We start from the raw sequence: 14,691 nt of genomic DNA, 5'->3' as shown, positions 1-14,691 counted from the left end.
TTTCTCTTCCTGTTTACCCTCTAGATATTGACATTTCTTAGCATTAAGACCTGGGCCCTGTTTTCCCTGTAAACTCTAGTAATTTCACCCACTTCCATGGCTTTAAATCATCTGTGTGCCCATTCTCAACTTTATGTGTCCACCTTGTCCATTTCTTCTGTTTTCCCCTCCGGAAAGTTTTCTGTGACCCAGAAGAACTTGGATCTCAAAGGATAGAAAGAAAACATACTAAAACATTAATGGTGGTGATGTTGTGGGTGATTTATATTTCCTTCTCCTTTATTTGACTTTCTAGAGGTTTTCTGTAGAACTCTGAAGTTTACAAAGGATTCTCAAATGTTTAATCTCATTTTGATACTCTCAACAACAGATTGTGAGCTTCTAGACGTCAGCTGGTAACTGGATTTCTAAACCAGGATGTCAGTCCTCTACTTCAGGTGTCTTTGGATTATACCGTGCCATCTCATTTGAAGCAGAATGTTTAAATCTTTATCAGGTTTGACTGTGCTCCGGCTGCTAGGCAGTTATTTAACAGTGTGAGTTTTGATCCTGCAGGTGGATTTGATATGGAAGTAAAAGGTTGGGGTGGAGAAGATGTTCATCTTTATCGAAAATACTTACATGGTGACCTGATTGTGATTCGGACTCCGGTTCCTGGTCTTTTCCACCTCTGGCACGAGAAACGCTGTGCTGATGAGTTGACCCCCGAGCAGTACCGCATGTGCATCCAGTCCAAAGCCATGAACGAAGCCTCTCACTCGCACCTGGGAATGCTGGTCTTCAGGGAGGAGATAGAGGCGCATCTTCACAAACAGGCATACAGGACAAATAGCGAAGCTGTTGGTTAATGTAATCAGTGACACGTTAGTCTGAACCACAAACCAGCACTATTTATTTAGCCTTAATTCCAATTCCAGATGCAGTGCCTCTTTCAAAGAAGACATGCTTATCTTTTGTGTTCTTGCTGACATTACTTTAGCAATTTAGTGTGAGAAGAAAAAGCAAGTTTTGCAATGCAGAGTCTCTGTTTTGTGAGTATACTTCACTATGGAATCATTGACAAATCAAAATCTGCTCTTTGTTCTAAGAGTAGCTTTGAGTTAATTTTACCCGGCTTCATGTTCTGATGTGTATCCTGGTTGCGTCTGGGCTGAGGGATGGAATGTGTTGTGCTGAAGGTGGGTCGGGAGCATCCTGTTCCCAAAGAGAGGACGGAGTGTTATGGATAGAGTGTGTGGATAAGGGCTCTTCACCTACCGACCACTGAGTCAACCTGCTTGGTTTTAAATTAAGATCTTTGGGCAGTTGCTTAAAGAATCCTTTTTCACTGAAGCAGAGGATAATTAAATGACACATCTGAAATCCCCAACTAATCAAGAGAAGGCAGAGACAAAAATCCCTCAACTTTGTGTTGCCTAGCCCCCTCAATGTCTGTTTTTAAACAAATGGGTAATAGTAGAAAATACTAAGGTTATAATCTGTGGCTTGATTAAAAATATAATGTGTTACTAATTTAGCATCATGTTCAGGATTAGGAGTCAAAGTTGCTGTAGACTGTTTTGAATAAACAGAAATAAACATGGAAACGTCTTTAACAGAACAGTTAATTATGCTGGAGTATAGGACACTAAACTGGTGTCTGGGACATCAATTTACATGAGCCAGGGCCCTATCAGGGCCTTCTTGTGGTGGCTCAGAATAGATGAACATAGCATGGTGTCGTGTGTTTTTTGCTTTGTATTGTCTTATTTAGCATGGATCCATATGTGTGTATTATCCTTTTTTTCTAATATGTTAATTAAGCTACATCCGTGTTATTATAATACTTTGAGTTGAGGGGGAGTTTCACTGAAGGAAGAAAAACAAAACAATTTAATGAGGTATACCATAAGATCATAACTGATTCGAGAAAAGAGGAGGAGGGGAAGGTTGTCTAAATGGAAATCTGAATTACAGAATATTTTAGAGAAATATATAACTTGCAGATAGAATGATGTTTTAATTGAGGTGTAAATTATATTAATGAGACAAGATGAATAAGAAATTATATTCAGATATGACTGTACTATGTTATTTATCACACATGGATCTTTTACCATATGGTCAATTGCTAGATCCACAAATTGGAGATATGGTGAAAGGCATGCATAGATTTTTGAACCTTTGGCTTTTAAAAGGGACCTGTATTGAATTCTTTCTATTTGTATAGAAACCCCTGAAAATTCATAGAAGACAAATCATTACTCTTTTTGCTCAGTAAATCATATCATCTGAAATATTATAAATCCCAAATTTCTTGGTGCTACATGAGTTCAATTTTATAATAACTCTTACTAAATATTCTTACAAGTTTTTAGTTGGAGTAGCATTTAGGCTTAGTTTTTTAAGATGTGTAAACTGTTCTCTGCAAAATTGTTTAGGCCATTGTCTCCTTTTATATACAGTTATTTATTGTGAAGACCAGTGAATTAAGGTATTTAAAGTGAGAGAACCTAATTATTTGCAAAAGTGAGTTGTAGCTGGTTTTTTGACAGAATCAAATGATTTTTTTTCTCCTTTTTTTTTAAAAAAAAGCTTTTCATTTAAAGATGGAAGCTAAACAATGGAAACATTACTCTGTTTTTGACAGTAAAAGGTACCAATAAAGTATTTTATTACCGAAAGTTAAAGGAAAATGTGATAAGTTAATTTCTTTCTGTTGTAAAATATCATAAATACAGAGAAGTGTATGACATGTAAATGTGTACTTTAAAGAATAGGAAAGCCAACGCTAGTGCACCAGCTATTCAGATTAGGATATAGAACATTACCAATGAAAGGCCTCTATGTGCCCTTTCTCGATCACATACCCTCACTCTCTCCATAATAGTCACTATCCTGATTTTTGTGATAGTTTTTCACTCATTTTTCTTCACAGTTTTCCCAACTATGTATGTGTCTCTACCCAATGACTATTTTGCCTGTTTTGAATTTGTATGCATATTATTTCATTATACTCTAACTTTCAGTATTTTGTTTTTGCGGTTCACTCATGTTAATCTCAAAATTAATTCATTTTCATTACTGACTAGTATTCCACTGAATGAATATACTGTAGTGTTATTCTACTGTTTATAGATATTTGGATCATTCATAGTTTTTTTTTTGTTTACTTGTTTGCTTTTGCTATCACAAGCAATGTTGTCATGAATACTGCTGTGCGTGTCTCTTAGGAGTGTGCGAGAATTTCTCTAGGAGTAATGATGCTAAGTCATCGGTTGTGTGTACATTCAACTTACTTTGCAAAGTGGACCACCTCCAGCACTGTAAGAGATTCACTTTGCATCCTTGGCAATACTTAATTTTGTCAGGCTTATTAATTCTTGCTAATCTAGTGGGCTTTAGGCATGAATTGTAATTATAATTTCATTTCCAGTCTTTTTGCCCATTATTATAAGTTCATAGGAATTCTTCACGTATTCTGGGTACCAATTCTTGTTGGTTAAATGTTTACAAGTAACTTCTCCCAGGATGTGGCTTGTCTTTTCCCATTCTTGATGGTACTTTTTGATGAATAAAAATTAACTTTAATGTGTTCAATTAATCTTTTTCCTTTATGTTTTCTTTTTATTACTGATTTATGACCTCATAATAGAGAAGGGTATCTTAAAGCTATTGTTCTGTATTATCTTCTGAATACCTCATACATAGCTTTGCTTTTTCCCAGTCATAAAAGTGGAAGAGGTTTTATGTATTATGTGACGTAAGGATTGCATTTCACTTTTTTCCAGCGTTGCCTTACTATGAAGTCCATATTTTACCCACAGATCTGCAAAACCACTCTCATCCATCAGATGTCATACACACACAGGTCTGCTCCTGGGCTCTCATCTGTTCAGCAGATTAGGCTGTCTCTCACCACGTCATCACATCACAGTCTAATATTACTGTAACATTATAGGAGTTGATATTTCTGAGAATTAATCAGCTCACCTTGTTCTTAAAGATTGTCATGGCTGTTTGCAGCCTTTGTACTTTCATGTAAGTTTTAGAATAAGCTTGTTAAGTTTAATGAAAACTTTTGTGAATCTTTATTAGAATCTCATTGACTCTATAAGGTCACTTTGGGGAAAATGTACATCTTTATCATACAGAGCCCTCTGATCCTTGAACATGACATTATCTATTTTGGTCTTTATTGTCTTTCAATTAAGTTTTATACTTTTTCACACAGTGGATTTTCGTGTATTATTTTTTTAGATTTTTTTTTCCTAGGTAGTTTGCATTTTTGATGCCACTGTAACTATCTTTTATTTATTTTTATTGTCTATTGCTGGTATTTAGAAATCAGACATTTTTGTGTGTTAATTTTTGTGTTCAGTAGCCTTGCTGAACACAATTAATTCTAATAATGTATTTCTAGTTTCTTTCGCATTTTTCTGTTATCTATGAGTAGTAGAAGTTTTGTTTCTTATCAATTTTTATATCTTTATTTTTCTTGTCTTACTGTGCTTGTTAGGATTTGTTGTGCAGTGTTGACTGGAGTGATAGTAGAGGACTTCCTGCCCATATTTCTTATTTCAAGGGAGACATTCTCAATGTTTCATCAGTAAGTATGGTATTTGCTATAGGTATTTTTATAAATACCCTTTATTAAGTTAATAAAGTTACCTTCTATTATTACTTGGCAAGTTTTTATCATGCTTGAGAACATTTATCAAATATTTTTACTGTATCTTTTGAGATAATTATATGATTTTTTCCCATCTTTAATATGTTAAATTGATGAATTAGGTTAATTGTCTGAAGTACCCTTGCATTCCTGGGGTCAATGCCAATCTGTCATGATGTGTTATACACATCCTTATACATTGCTGGATTCGGTTTGCATGCATACACAAACACATATTTATTTACATATCTGTATATATTTGTGTGTGTATGGGTGTGTATATTATATATGTACTTTTTTCGGGTGTTTTTCATCTGTGTTCATGAGTAAGATTGCCTGTATGTATTATACTTCCTTTCTCACCCTTGGGCTTTTCTATTAAGGTTTTACTAGCTTATAAAATAAGTTACAGGTGTTCCTTTGTACTCTGTTTCTAGAAAAGTTTTGTAAGACTGTAATTATTTCTTCCTTGAATATTTGACAAAACTTCCTGAAAGCCACCTGGGCCTGAACTTTTCTATATAGTAAGATCTCTGATCACTGGTTCAATTTATTTAATGATTGTGGAACTGTTCAGGTATTCTGTTTCTTCTAGAGTCAGTTTCGATTGCGTTGTTTTAGGTAAGGTGCTGTTTTCTAGGAATTTATCCTGATAAATTTGAAATTTTAGATGAAATGTACAAAGTTGTTTGCCATTTCCTCTTGTTATCTGTGTAATATGTGTGCGATCTATAGTGATAGCTTCTTTCTCATTCCTGATACTGTTTATTTGTGCTTTTCTTTTTTCTTGAATAGTTTTGCCAGGTGTTGGCAAATTTTTCTCAGTCCTTCCAAATAACTGACCCCCTGCCAGCCACATATGAGAGACCCAGTTGCTTCACATCCTCCCCAGCACAGTATTTTCAGTGTTTTTAATTCAGACTCTTTAATTTCTGTTGGGTGTGTACAGTTATCTCCTTTTGAGTTTAGTTTAGTTTATCATCAGGAAAATGATGTTGAGTATCTTTTCATATGCTTATTGGCCATTTGGATATCTTGTTTGTGAAATGCCTATTCCAGTTTTTTGCCCTTTTTCTTTAATTGGCTTTTTTTTTTAATTGATGTGTAGGAGTTACTTATATATTCTGGATATGAGTCTTTTGTCAGATTTATATATTGCAAATGTCTTCTCCCAGGCAGGGGAGTGTTCTTCATTCTCTTAATGTTATCTGTTAATAAGCAAAAGTTCTTAGTTTTAATAAAGTCCAGTTGATCGGTTTTCTTTCTTTTATGGCTAGTGGTTTTGGTGTCCAGTTTTAAAAACCTTTGCCTACTCCAAAGTAAAGAAGAAACATTCATGTTTTCTTTTAAATGCTTTATCGTATTGCCTTTCATATTTAGATCTATGATTCATATGGAAATAATTTTTATATAGTATGCAGTAGGAGTCAAGATTCATCCTGTAGCATTTCTTTTAATGAAGGTCTGATAGCGAACTCCATTTTAGTGTGTAAATATCTTTATCTCATTCAAGAAATATATATTTTTTAAATTTATTTATTTATTTATTTATTTATTTTTGGCTGTGTTGGGTCTTCGTTTCTGTGCGAGGGCTATCTCTAGTTGTGGCAAGCGGGGGCCACTCTTCATCGCAGTGCGTGGGCCTCTCACTATCACGGCCTCTGTTGTTGCGGAGCACAGGCTCCAGACGCGCAGGCTCAGTAGTTGTGGCTCACGGGCCTAGTTGCTCCGCGGCATGTGGGATCTTCCCAGACCAGGGCTCGAACCCGTGTCCCCTGCATTAGCAGGCAGATTCTCAACCACTGCGCCACCAGGGAAGCCCCAGAAATATTTTTTGAAGTGTTGAGAATTCTAGGTTGAGAAATCTTTTAGCACTGTCAACTTTAATAATACAATCAGTTATTTTATCAGGAAAAGCGAGTTTATTCGGGAATAGCCAGAGGAATTGCAATTCTGGGTATGTGAACTAAGGTGGACAGTGGACCATAGGCAAATCAGAGAGCAAGGAAAGGAAACTTGCTTCTCTAAGGTAAAAGGGGGAATTGGGAGGGACTGTATTAACCCAAGGGTCCATTGGAGGAAGTTGGGAGTTCAAAGTATGGAGGCTTCTCATTGGTGGGCTTCTGTAGTCTCTTGACTGGCTGGCCTGTGCTCAGGGGAGAGAAGTTTTCTTCTTCCTGGTTGGTGGTAAAGCAGGCAACACCTTTCTGTGATGGAGATGTTTGCTCTCTCTCTTCCTGTTTGGAGTAATTGGTGTGTAGCTAGGTATGAGAACCCCCCCTCCAGGCCTGTCCCAACTCTAACTCTAGCTGAGGTTTCTTTAATTCCACAGCACATTGATGTTATTATTCCACTGTCTTCTGCCTTCAGTTATTTCTGTTGTGAAGTAAGCTATCAGCTTAACAGTTGATATGCCTTTGAAGGTAATCAACCTACTTTTTCTCCAGCTGTCTTTAAAATCTCTTCTTTATCTCTGTTCTGTATCACCATGATATGTCTGTGTGCAGATTTTGTTTTTGTTTTTTGTTTTTTATCCTGCTTGAGAATCTTTGGGCTTCTTGGATTGTCTTTTGTCAATTCTGGAAGATTCTCAGCTATTACATTTTCATTGTCTCTGCCTTCTTCTCTCTCTCTTCTGTAACTCTGATAACATACGTTAAACCTGTTTCATATTTTCCAATCTTTGTTTCTCTGTTTTACATTCTGGTAATTTATACAGAATTTTGTCCAAATGGATTTGGAAAAGAACCAAATAGAGCATCTAGAAATGAAAATGAATTTTTAAAATCCAATAGGTGGGTTTAACAGAATATTAGACACAGCTAAGGAGAGACTTTTAAAACTAGAATATAGGTTAGAATGTTTGCTTCTGCTGAGTAACTTAGGGACAGTATCAGTTCAGGGCCATGTTAAACTAAATTCTCAGCTTAAAGTATTTTTGACCAGTGTGATTTGTGCGGCAAAACTTTGTAAAACTCACTGACTTGTGGTTATAAATTATCAGGGGCAAATTTTCCCCATCTCCATTCAGTGCCGAGGTTCAAAACAGGCAATCTTCCTTAACCCCCTTGGTGGGGTTGGAGTAGGAGTGCTTTATTTCAGGTTCACTGTTACACTGAGGGGTGGCTTTTGGGGATGTCAGCTTTATGGGCTAGGGTCTCCTATTTGACCCTTCTTCTTGAGCAAGCTCTGGACTTCCTTCTCTATCTACCTATCTTCTCTTGTGGATTGAAAAGTGAAGCTCTGGGTTTCTGCCTTCACTTGGATGTTAAAGTTTTGCATAAGTTTATTAGTCAATTTCAGTAGGCAAGCACTTAGTCTTTCATGCTGCCAGAAATGAACAGGTGCTTAACTTAGACTTTCTTATATTCTTGACAACATTGTTCCCTTAATATTGTTGCTGAAGATCCATACCTGAGAGTCCTGGGTATGCTGAGATAGAAGCATGTGGGGTTTGGGCAGCAGCCCTTCACCTTCCTCCCAGTATCATGAATGCCTTTTTGAGAATAAAGATAGAAATTATGTTGGCATGATCTAAGGTTACCAGCCTGTAGGTGGATAGTAAGTTTTTCATTTAGAAAGTAGTTATGAATCCCAACTTCGTGTGAATTTCTTCTCCTGTTTCTTTTTTTTTAAGATTTTTAGTTTTTTTTTAATTATTTTTATTTTTGGCTGCGTTGGGTCTTCGTTGCTGTGCACGGGCTTTCTCTCTAGTTGCGGCGAGCGGGGGCTACTCTTCATTGCAGTGTGCGGGCTTCTCATTGCGGTGGCTTCTCTTGTTGTGGCGCACGGGCTCTAGGCGCACGGGCTTCAGTAGCTGTGGCACAGAGGCTCAGTAGTTGTGGCTCGTGGGCTCTAGAGCGCAGGCTCAATAGTTGTGGCACACGGGCTTAGTTGCTCTGCGGCATATGGGATCTTCCTGGACCAGGGCTCAAACCCGTGTTCCCTGCATTGGCAGGCGGATCTTAACCACTGCGCCACCAGGGTTTATATGTCTATATGTTTATATGTTGGTTATATTTGACACTTAAGTGATTCTTTGGTAGTGTTAGAATATATTTGTATTGACCAGGACTTGAGTTGTTCCTTTGAGAAGGGCACTTAATAATCCTTTGCTTCACTTTTCCCAGAAGATTCCTCTCTCTGTGGGAGAAGTGGCATTCAGTTTCATCAGGGGTGCCACTGCTGGTACACAGCTAACACTGACCGCTTCTAATGCAGCAGGCATTGCACTTTCTGCCATATAACATTACAGCAACCCATGAGATCAAGAGTAGTGTAATTCCATTTTAATCATGGGAAAATGGAGGCTTAAAAAGGCAGACAACTTGTCCAAGGGTACCCAGCTGGGAACTGGAAACTAGGACTCAAATCCAAAGAGTTTAGCTCTCAATTCCTTGCTCTTCCACTTACCCTGTCTTGCCTCCCTGAGGAACATGGCACACATTTTACAAATGTGTAGGTGTGATAGGTGTATAAAAATCTTAGTTTTGTCACAGAAGTCTCTGTGGCCTTAGTAGAGATTCTTAGCTTATCTTCCTGTCACATCTGATGCTGTTAACAGGTTTGTCCCTGAAACGTGTGGGTAAAGTGAAAGGTGGTAACCCTCGGTCATCCCATGGAGTTAGGAGCTGCACACTGCGCTGGTCGCTGGCCACACAGCTACACGCCAAGAGGCTTCTACACAGAAAGAGCTGAGGCTCTAGTGCATGAGACAGATGCCAACAGTGTGATGTGGATGGTGGGGCAAGGCCGGAGGAGCACGAGCGCCACTCACCAGGAAGATGTAAGGAGGCTCAGAGAACGTGTGTGAGAGAACGGGGTGGCAAGTGTACTGGAGAAGGTGCACGTGCACAGCATGTGAGTCTAGCGCCCGAGCAGCAGCGTGCCCCTGGGAGAGGTGGGCAGGAGCCGAGTCCTGCAGAACCCTACCCACCAGGAGAGCTGCTCCAACTTGCCCGGGCTCCCCGCTCCCATGTTTCCCATTCAGCAGGTCTGCGCAGGGGCCCTGAGAACATCTCGGACAAGTTCCCGGTGTTGCTGCTGCTGCCAGGCTGGGACCCACACCTTGAGAAGCACTGCCTGGAGGGACCACCCATGGGTGAAGGACAGGGCCGTGCCGAGCCAAGCCAGCCCGCCTCCTGCTCCCAGCTCCGCATCCAAGATGCAGACCAAATGACGTGCTGCTCCTTCTTCAGCTGAGGTGGGTAGAAACTTCCAAAAATAACTTCACCCCAAGAAAGTAAAGATGCCCTTAAATGGAAGGACCTAAAAAGTGTTGTCACTTACCCAAAAGTCACTTAGGCATCCTCACAGGGGTCCTCGTTTGCTCCACAAACACCTGAGCACCTACTGTGTGCTGTTACTCCGCAAGGTACGTATGTGGAGGGGCAGCAGGTGATGAGGCCCCGCAGGCCTCGCCTTATGTCTACTAGCTATTTAAACGTACGTAAGGTTAGAAGTTCTGTTCTTCAGTCGCACTGGCCACATTTCAGGGCTCAGTCCCTCTGTGTAGCTAGCAGCACTATACTGGGTGATGCAGTACAGAATACCCCCCCAGCACAGAGTGTTCTGCTGGGCGCTGCTGCTCGAACGGGCTGAGTTGGGCCTGAAGGAGCAGAGTCAGGTCTGGTGAGCTGTCACGGGCAGACCTCATCCAGCCTGGGCACTGGTGACAGGGTGGGAGTGGGAGACAGGCCAGAGAAGAGCAGCATCTCAGTTCTCTTCCTTCAGTGCCACAAGCTCTTGTGTGCCCCTCAACAAATCCCTTTTATTTAGTGCTCCTGAGTGTGACCCATTGAAACAGAAGGAGAACCGCGCAGCAGAAAGACGTCAGCAGGCTCTCCCCAATGTCCCCAGCCCCCGGTGAGACCCACAGCACCCGTGGACACTGAAGGTTCGTTAGTCCTGCAGTAAAGGAACCTTGACAGTCATTTAAGGTAGGCTTCCTGAACTGACATGACCATGTAATTCAAGCTGCTAGTGATAGCCTTCTGGATCTTTCTTTGAGGAAAGCAGCATAGAACATGCCTCTTGTACAGCTTTGTTTTGTTTTGCAATGTTTATTTGAAAAGCCCTTTGTCAGAATGTGGAGGTGAGAGCTGCTTGCTCCATCTCTGAAAGGCCCGTGGTGGCCCTGGCAGTCTCGTCCTCCCCACTGGCCCGGGCATCCCCATGCCTCCTGCCAACACAGAGCCGCACACAGAGAACAGGCACACGAGGGGAGCAACATGTTCTTTTATTGATGCAAGTACATCCGGTCACACCAACAGCTGACATCCTTTATTATTATAAAGTACAGCTTTATACTCAGAGTTCATCTCGAAATACCAAAACATCATAGGGTATGTATCAAATTGGGAAAATAAAGTAGCAAATGTAGCACTGTGTCAGGTCGGTACTAGAACTGATGACCAAGTGAAGCGCACACTGATGTGAAAGCTCCTTAACACATGGACAGAAAAGGTTCTAACATTGTATTCCAAATATATATTCTCAAGTTTTAAACCTTTCTTTATCTCAAATACATAAACAAAGCAATATGTACTGTCAATATACAATATGTACTATCTAGAACGTCTGAAAAGTGCAAAAACACTGTGACAATACAGTGTAAATATCCTGCTCCACCCTGGGCTGAGGGTGACGACAGCAGCGGATCGTGGAGCCACCTCCCCCTGAGGCCTCGCCTTCACATCTCCAGGCTCTCCTAGGAGTTTTGGGAATTAGCAACTAACTGTCCTTACCCAGGCCTGCCAGCTGGAGGCTCCGGCGGAAGCCAGCCATGTGGAGAGAAACAGGGTGAGTAGTTCCAAATCTGCTTGGATGGAATGACAGCCCCGCCATGAGGGAGACAGAGTCAGCATGGATTGCCCATTTCTAGCCTTGGAGGGAGCAGGGCTGTCACTGTCCCATGGCCGGGAAGTCAGAAAATGGAGAGTACTCCTTGAGTTCGGGTGTGGAAAATACCTCCAAATGTTGGGCAGCTTTATGTGAGTGGGCTCCAGCAGGTACTGGCCTGGCTAACCTTCCATGTTTCACATTCCATTAGGGGGAGCCCAATCGCCCACCCAGAGGGAAGGACGATACTGATTTGTAAGTTGCTTCTTTCTTTTGACTTTGTACTTGAGTTTCAGGATGGCTTTATATGTCCCCATCCTTAATTGTACTTTGTATTCGCTTCATTACAGCTAAGTGTGTCAAAGTTACAGCCTGGAAAACGGACAATTCCATGACTCCCTCCTTACGTTATTTTAGATTTTCTCTTTTCCTAAAATGTAGGTGAAGAACAATTTGCCAGACATCTTCCAACAGAAAATATGCTGCCAGGTGTCCCCCTGCCCTCCCCCCAACCCCCATAAATCCCTGATAAAGGAAAATGAAAATGTAAACTTTGGAAAGCCTATATTCAAGGTTCGCTTCTGGAAGTATGCAAATGAGACCTCCGGGCCACTCGAGCCCTTCTTGCCAGAACCTCGTGGGCCTGCGCTTTGAGGGCAGAGCTTCCCCGGTGCCTCCAGCGGCACTGGCTGCAGGCGAGAACGGGCCCGCCAGTACCCTCTAAGGCACTCACCCCGACATCAGAGACACTGGCTGGAAAGGAGGCAGGGCTCACGTTGGTTTTGGTTGGGTTTTTTAAAATATTTTTTTGTAAGATGTTAATAATCAAAAGTAGAAAATAAAAATCTACATTTCATTAGAATAAGATGTTATCATGGATGCCATCTCCCATGATACTCTTTCCCCACCCCTCCCCAAAGCAGGGCCCTGCCCTGTCGTAAACAAAAAGCTTTAAGTGCCAAAGGTTGATGCATGAAATAATTATTTTTTTTTTTCATAAAAGTTATGTACAAAATGGACCCCAACCAGTGAGGCCTCATCTCAACCCATATCACTCAAGATTAAAACTCAGTACGTAGGTGTGCTTAATCCAGCGTCTGCAGGCTGCATCCGTGCCTTCAGGCTCTGTTAAGGAGAGTGGTCCTAAAGGTGAGCAGGGAATGAGGAAGTGGTCAGGCGGCCGGCAGGCCCTTCCCCTGAGCAAGCAGAGGGCAGGCTTGTGCTACTAGGGGAAGGCCCGGCTGCCTAGAACCGCCCATTGAGGGAGGGGTCAGGGACGTTCAAACCCCAAGTCCTCAGCCTGCACCGGGGATGCCTTCCTCTCCCCGGTCTGCAGAGAGGCGCCCTCGGCCGCCTTTCCAAAGGGCAGACCCATCATGCCTCCCCCCACCCCGTCCTTTCCCTTCCTTGTAGACTCTGGTGTGGGGCTGGTCTTGGGGGCTCACCGGACTGCTTCTGGAGTTCTCCTACCTGAGGGTCTTCCAGCTGTCCTTTTCCATGTGGTTCTCAGGACCTTCACTTTCGAAGGAGGCGATGAAGAGAGCTGAGAGACGAGAAGCCCCGCCGAAGCCATGTCCACACACGGTCAGTCTGCCTCCCACCCTGGTTATCCCTTCTCAAACTCTCCCTCCCAGGGTGGAGCGAGGCCCGGGCACGAACTCCTAAACCAAGGGGGCAGCGACTTCGGGCCTGGGCTGGTCCACAGGCCTCTGCTGCGTGGGGTTCCTGGCAACCTGCCTGGGGACTCTGAGACATTTCCTGGTTCTGCAGCACTGGCCCGACCACGTGCTGGCTCTCTCAAGTGGCCTCGGGAGCCTGATCTCTTCTTGTCCTTATCCTTCACCTGCCATCTGCCCACGGCCCACCCTCATGCACTCACCCCTGCGAGCTGAGCTTCCCCAGTGTAGCAGGGGAATAACAACCCTGGGAGGGCACCCTGCACGAGTCAGGGTGACTTCTACAGTGTGCGGAGGTGGACCTCACCTTCCTCGCTATAGATGGGAGCCGTCAGCAGGTAACTCTGAATCTTCTTGTCCTTCTCGAAGGGACACTCTACCTGTGTCCATGTCATGAACTCATGGATCTGTCTGGAGATGTCCCAAAATTTCTGAAGGGGCAGAAGACCAACTGGATGTTCATTTGTCACCTTAAGCTTGAAAACCCTGGTTAGCGCAGGGGACATAGACTCTGGCTTCGGTCGGCTGATATTTCCCTGGTCCCAGAGAGATTGGACAGTAGCCCTACAAAGCTGACTTCATAGCCATGGAAGCACGCTGTACAACAACAGAGCCAGCCGGTGTCTCCAAGGCCATTCAGTCCTGCCCTCTGCCTGAGCCATCGGGCTACAGCCAGGTCTGTGCTTCCGCTGTGCAGGAACCCCAAGAAGCCCCTCATCTGTAACTCCAGGCTGAGGCAGGCGTCCCAGCCACACCCAGCACAGCACCACCAACCAGAACACCCCATGATCTCACTCTGGGGCCCTGTGGCTCCTAGCCCTGTAACCAGATCATCCACCCAGAACTGGGGCCACCCTCACACCTTGAGGTCACCGGGCACCCATGACCCACCCTGGAGCCTTCAGTCCTAAAAGGCCCTTCTGCCACAGGGCCACAGCCTGGCAGCTCTCATGGCACAGACAGATTCTGCCTGTCCTAGAGCAAGGCCAGGAAGTCTGCCCTACCCTGTGCTGGGACAGCCTGGCCCCCTCCCCTCAGACCACAAGGGGGCTGAGCTGACCTTGAAGTTAATGTGTCCATTGGGCAGGTGGTTGGTGTGGATTTTGTGCAGGAAGTAGATGTCCTTAACGAAGAGGTTGAACACAGGGATGACGATCTTCTCCCGGCTGCTGTTGGCCATCTGGGATCTCTGTGTGGCCCCCTGCAGGGCTGTGCGGTAGTTGCAGAAGTTGCTGGATGGGTCCATGTGGTGCTGTGGGCAGACGGGAGGATGTGGTGGGCACTGCTCCCCCTGCACCCCTCAGGGCTGCTCAGGAGGCCCCTTTGCAGGAAACAGCTCTGGGTGGCCCTGTACCGTCACCAGAAGAGGCCTCATCTCCAGGAGTGAGCACAGGGGAAGGAAGCCCAGGGGCACGTGTCTGAGCACTGGGCTGGGGCTTTCTGGGTTCGGGTCCAGGCGTCACAGGGAAAGCTGTACAGAAATCTTGAAGCTCACACACACCTCCTCCCTGCCCTGCGAAGTCT

General features: G+C 43.4%; 2 protein-coding genes and 1 long non-coding RNA gene across 5 annotated transcripts in view; 2 read left to right on the top strand and 1 right to left on the bottom strand.

The window, feature by feature from the left end:
• The window catches only part of CSGALNACT2 (chondroitin sulfate N-acetylgalactosaminyltransferase 2), a 46,376-nt gene extending 44,122 nt beyond the window's left edge, over positions 1 to 2,254 (top strand). For 2 of the 3 annotated variants that reach the window (XM_061198226.1, XM_061198233.1), the window contains one exon: positions 556 to 2,254. In XM_061198226.1, coding sequence (XP_061054209.1) covers positions 556 to 848 — 293 coding nt within the window. In that variant the 3' untranslated portion in view covers positions 849 to 2,254. The remainder of the gene's footprint in view (positions 1 to 555) is intronic. The other variant, XM_061198230.1, reaches the window with a different exon arrangement.
• Positions 2,255 to 9,749: 7,495 nt separating this feature from the next.
• LOC133096576 (uncharacterized) lies at positions 9,750 to 11,242 on the top strand. The gene is made up of 3 exons (XR_009701800.1): positions 9,750 to 9,854; positions 10,430 to 10,590; positions 11,226 to 11,242. It is a non-coding gene; the product is annotated as an uncharacterized LOC133096576 (long non-coding RNA).
• A 1,184-nt stretch (positions 11,243 to 12,426) lies between these two features.
• Positions 12,427 to 14,691, bottom strand: part of RASGEF1A (RasGEF domain family member 1A) — an 89,259-nt gene continuing 86,994 nt past the window's right edge. Inside the window, exons 10-13 of the mRNA XM_061198209.1 lie at positions 14,228 to 14,419; positions 13,475 to 13,598; positions 12,962 to 13,034; positions 12,427 to 12,634 (exon numbers count right to left, since the gene is read on the bottom strand). Of these exons, the coding sequence (XP_061054192.1) occupies positions 12,610 to 12,634; positions 12,962 to 13,034; positions 13,475 to 13,598; positions 14,228 to 14,419 (414 nt within the window). The 3' untranslated portion in view covers positions 12,427 to 12,609. The remainder of the gene's footprint in view (positions 12,635 to 12,961; positions 13,035 to 13,474; positions 13,599 to 14,227; positions 14,420 to 14,691) is intronic.

The sequence above is a fragment of the Eubalaena glacialis genome, chromosome 1 (assembly GCF_028564815.1).
Source record: "Eubalaena glacialis isolate mEubGla1 chromosome 1, mEubGla1.1.hap2.+ XY, whole genome shotgun sequence".
In the NCBI taxonomy this organism is placed as follows: Eukaryota; Metazoa; Chordata; class Mammalia; order Artiodactyla; family Balaenidae; genus Eubalaena; species Eubalaena glacialis.
This window is presented reverse-complemented; position numbering and strand designations above follow the sequence as displayed.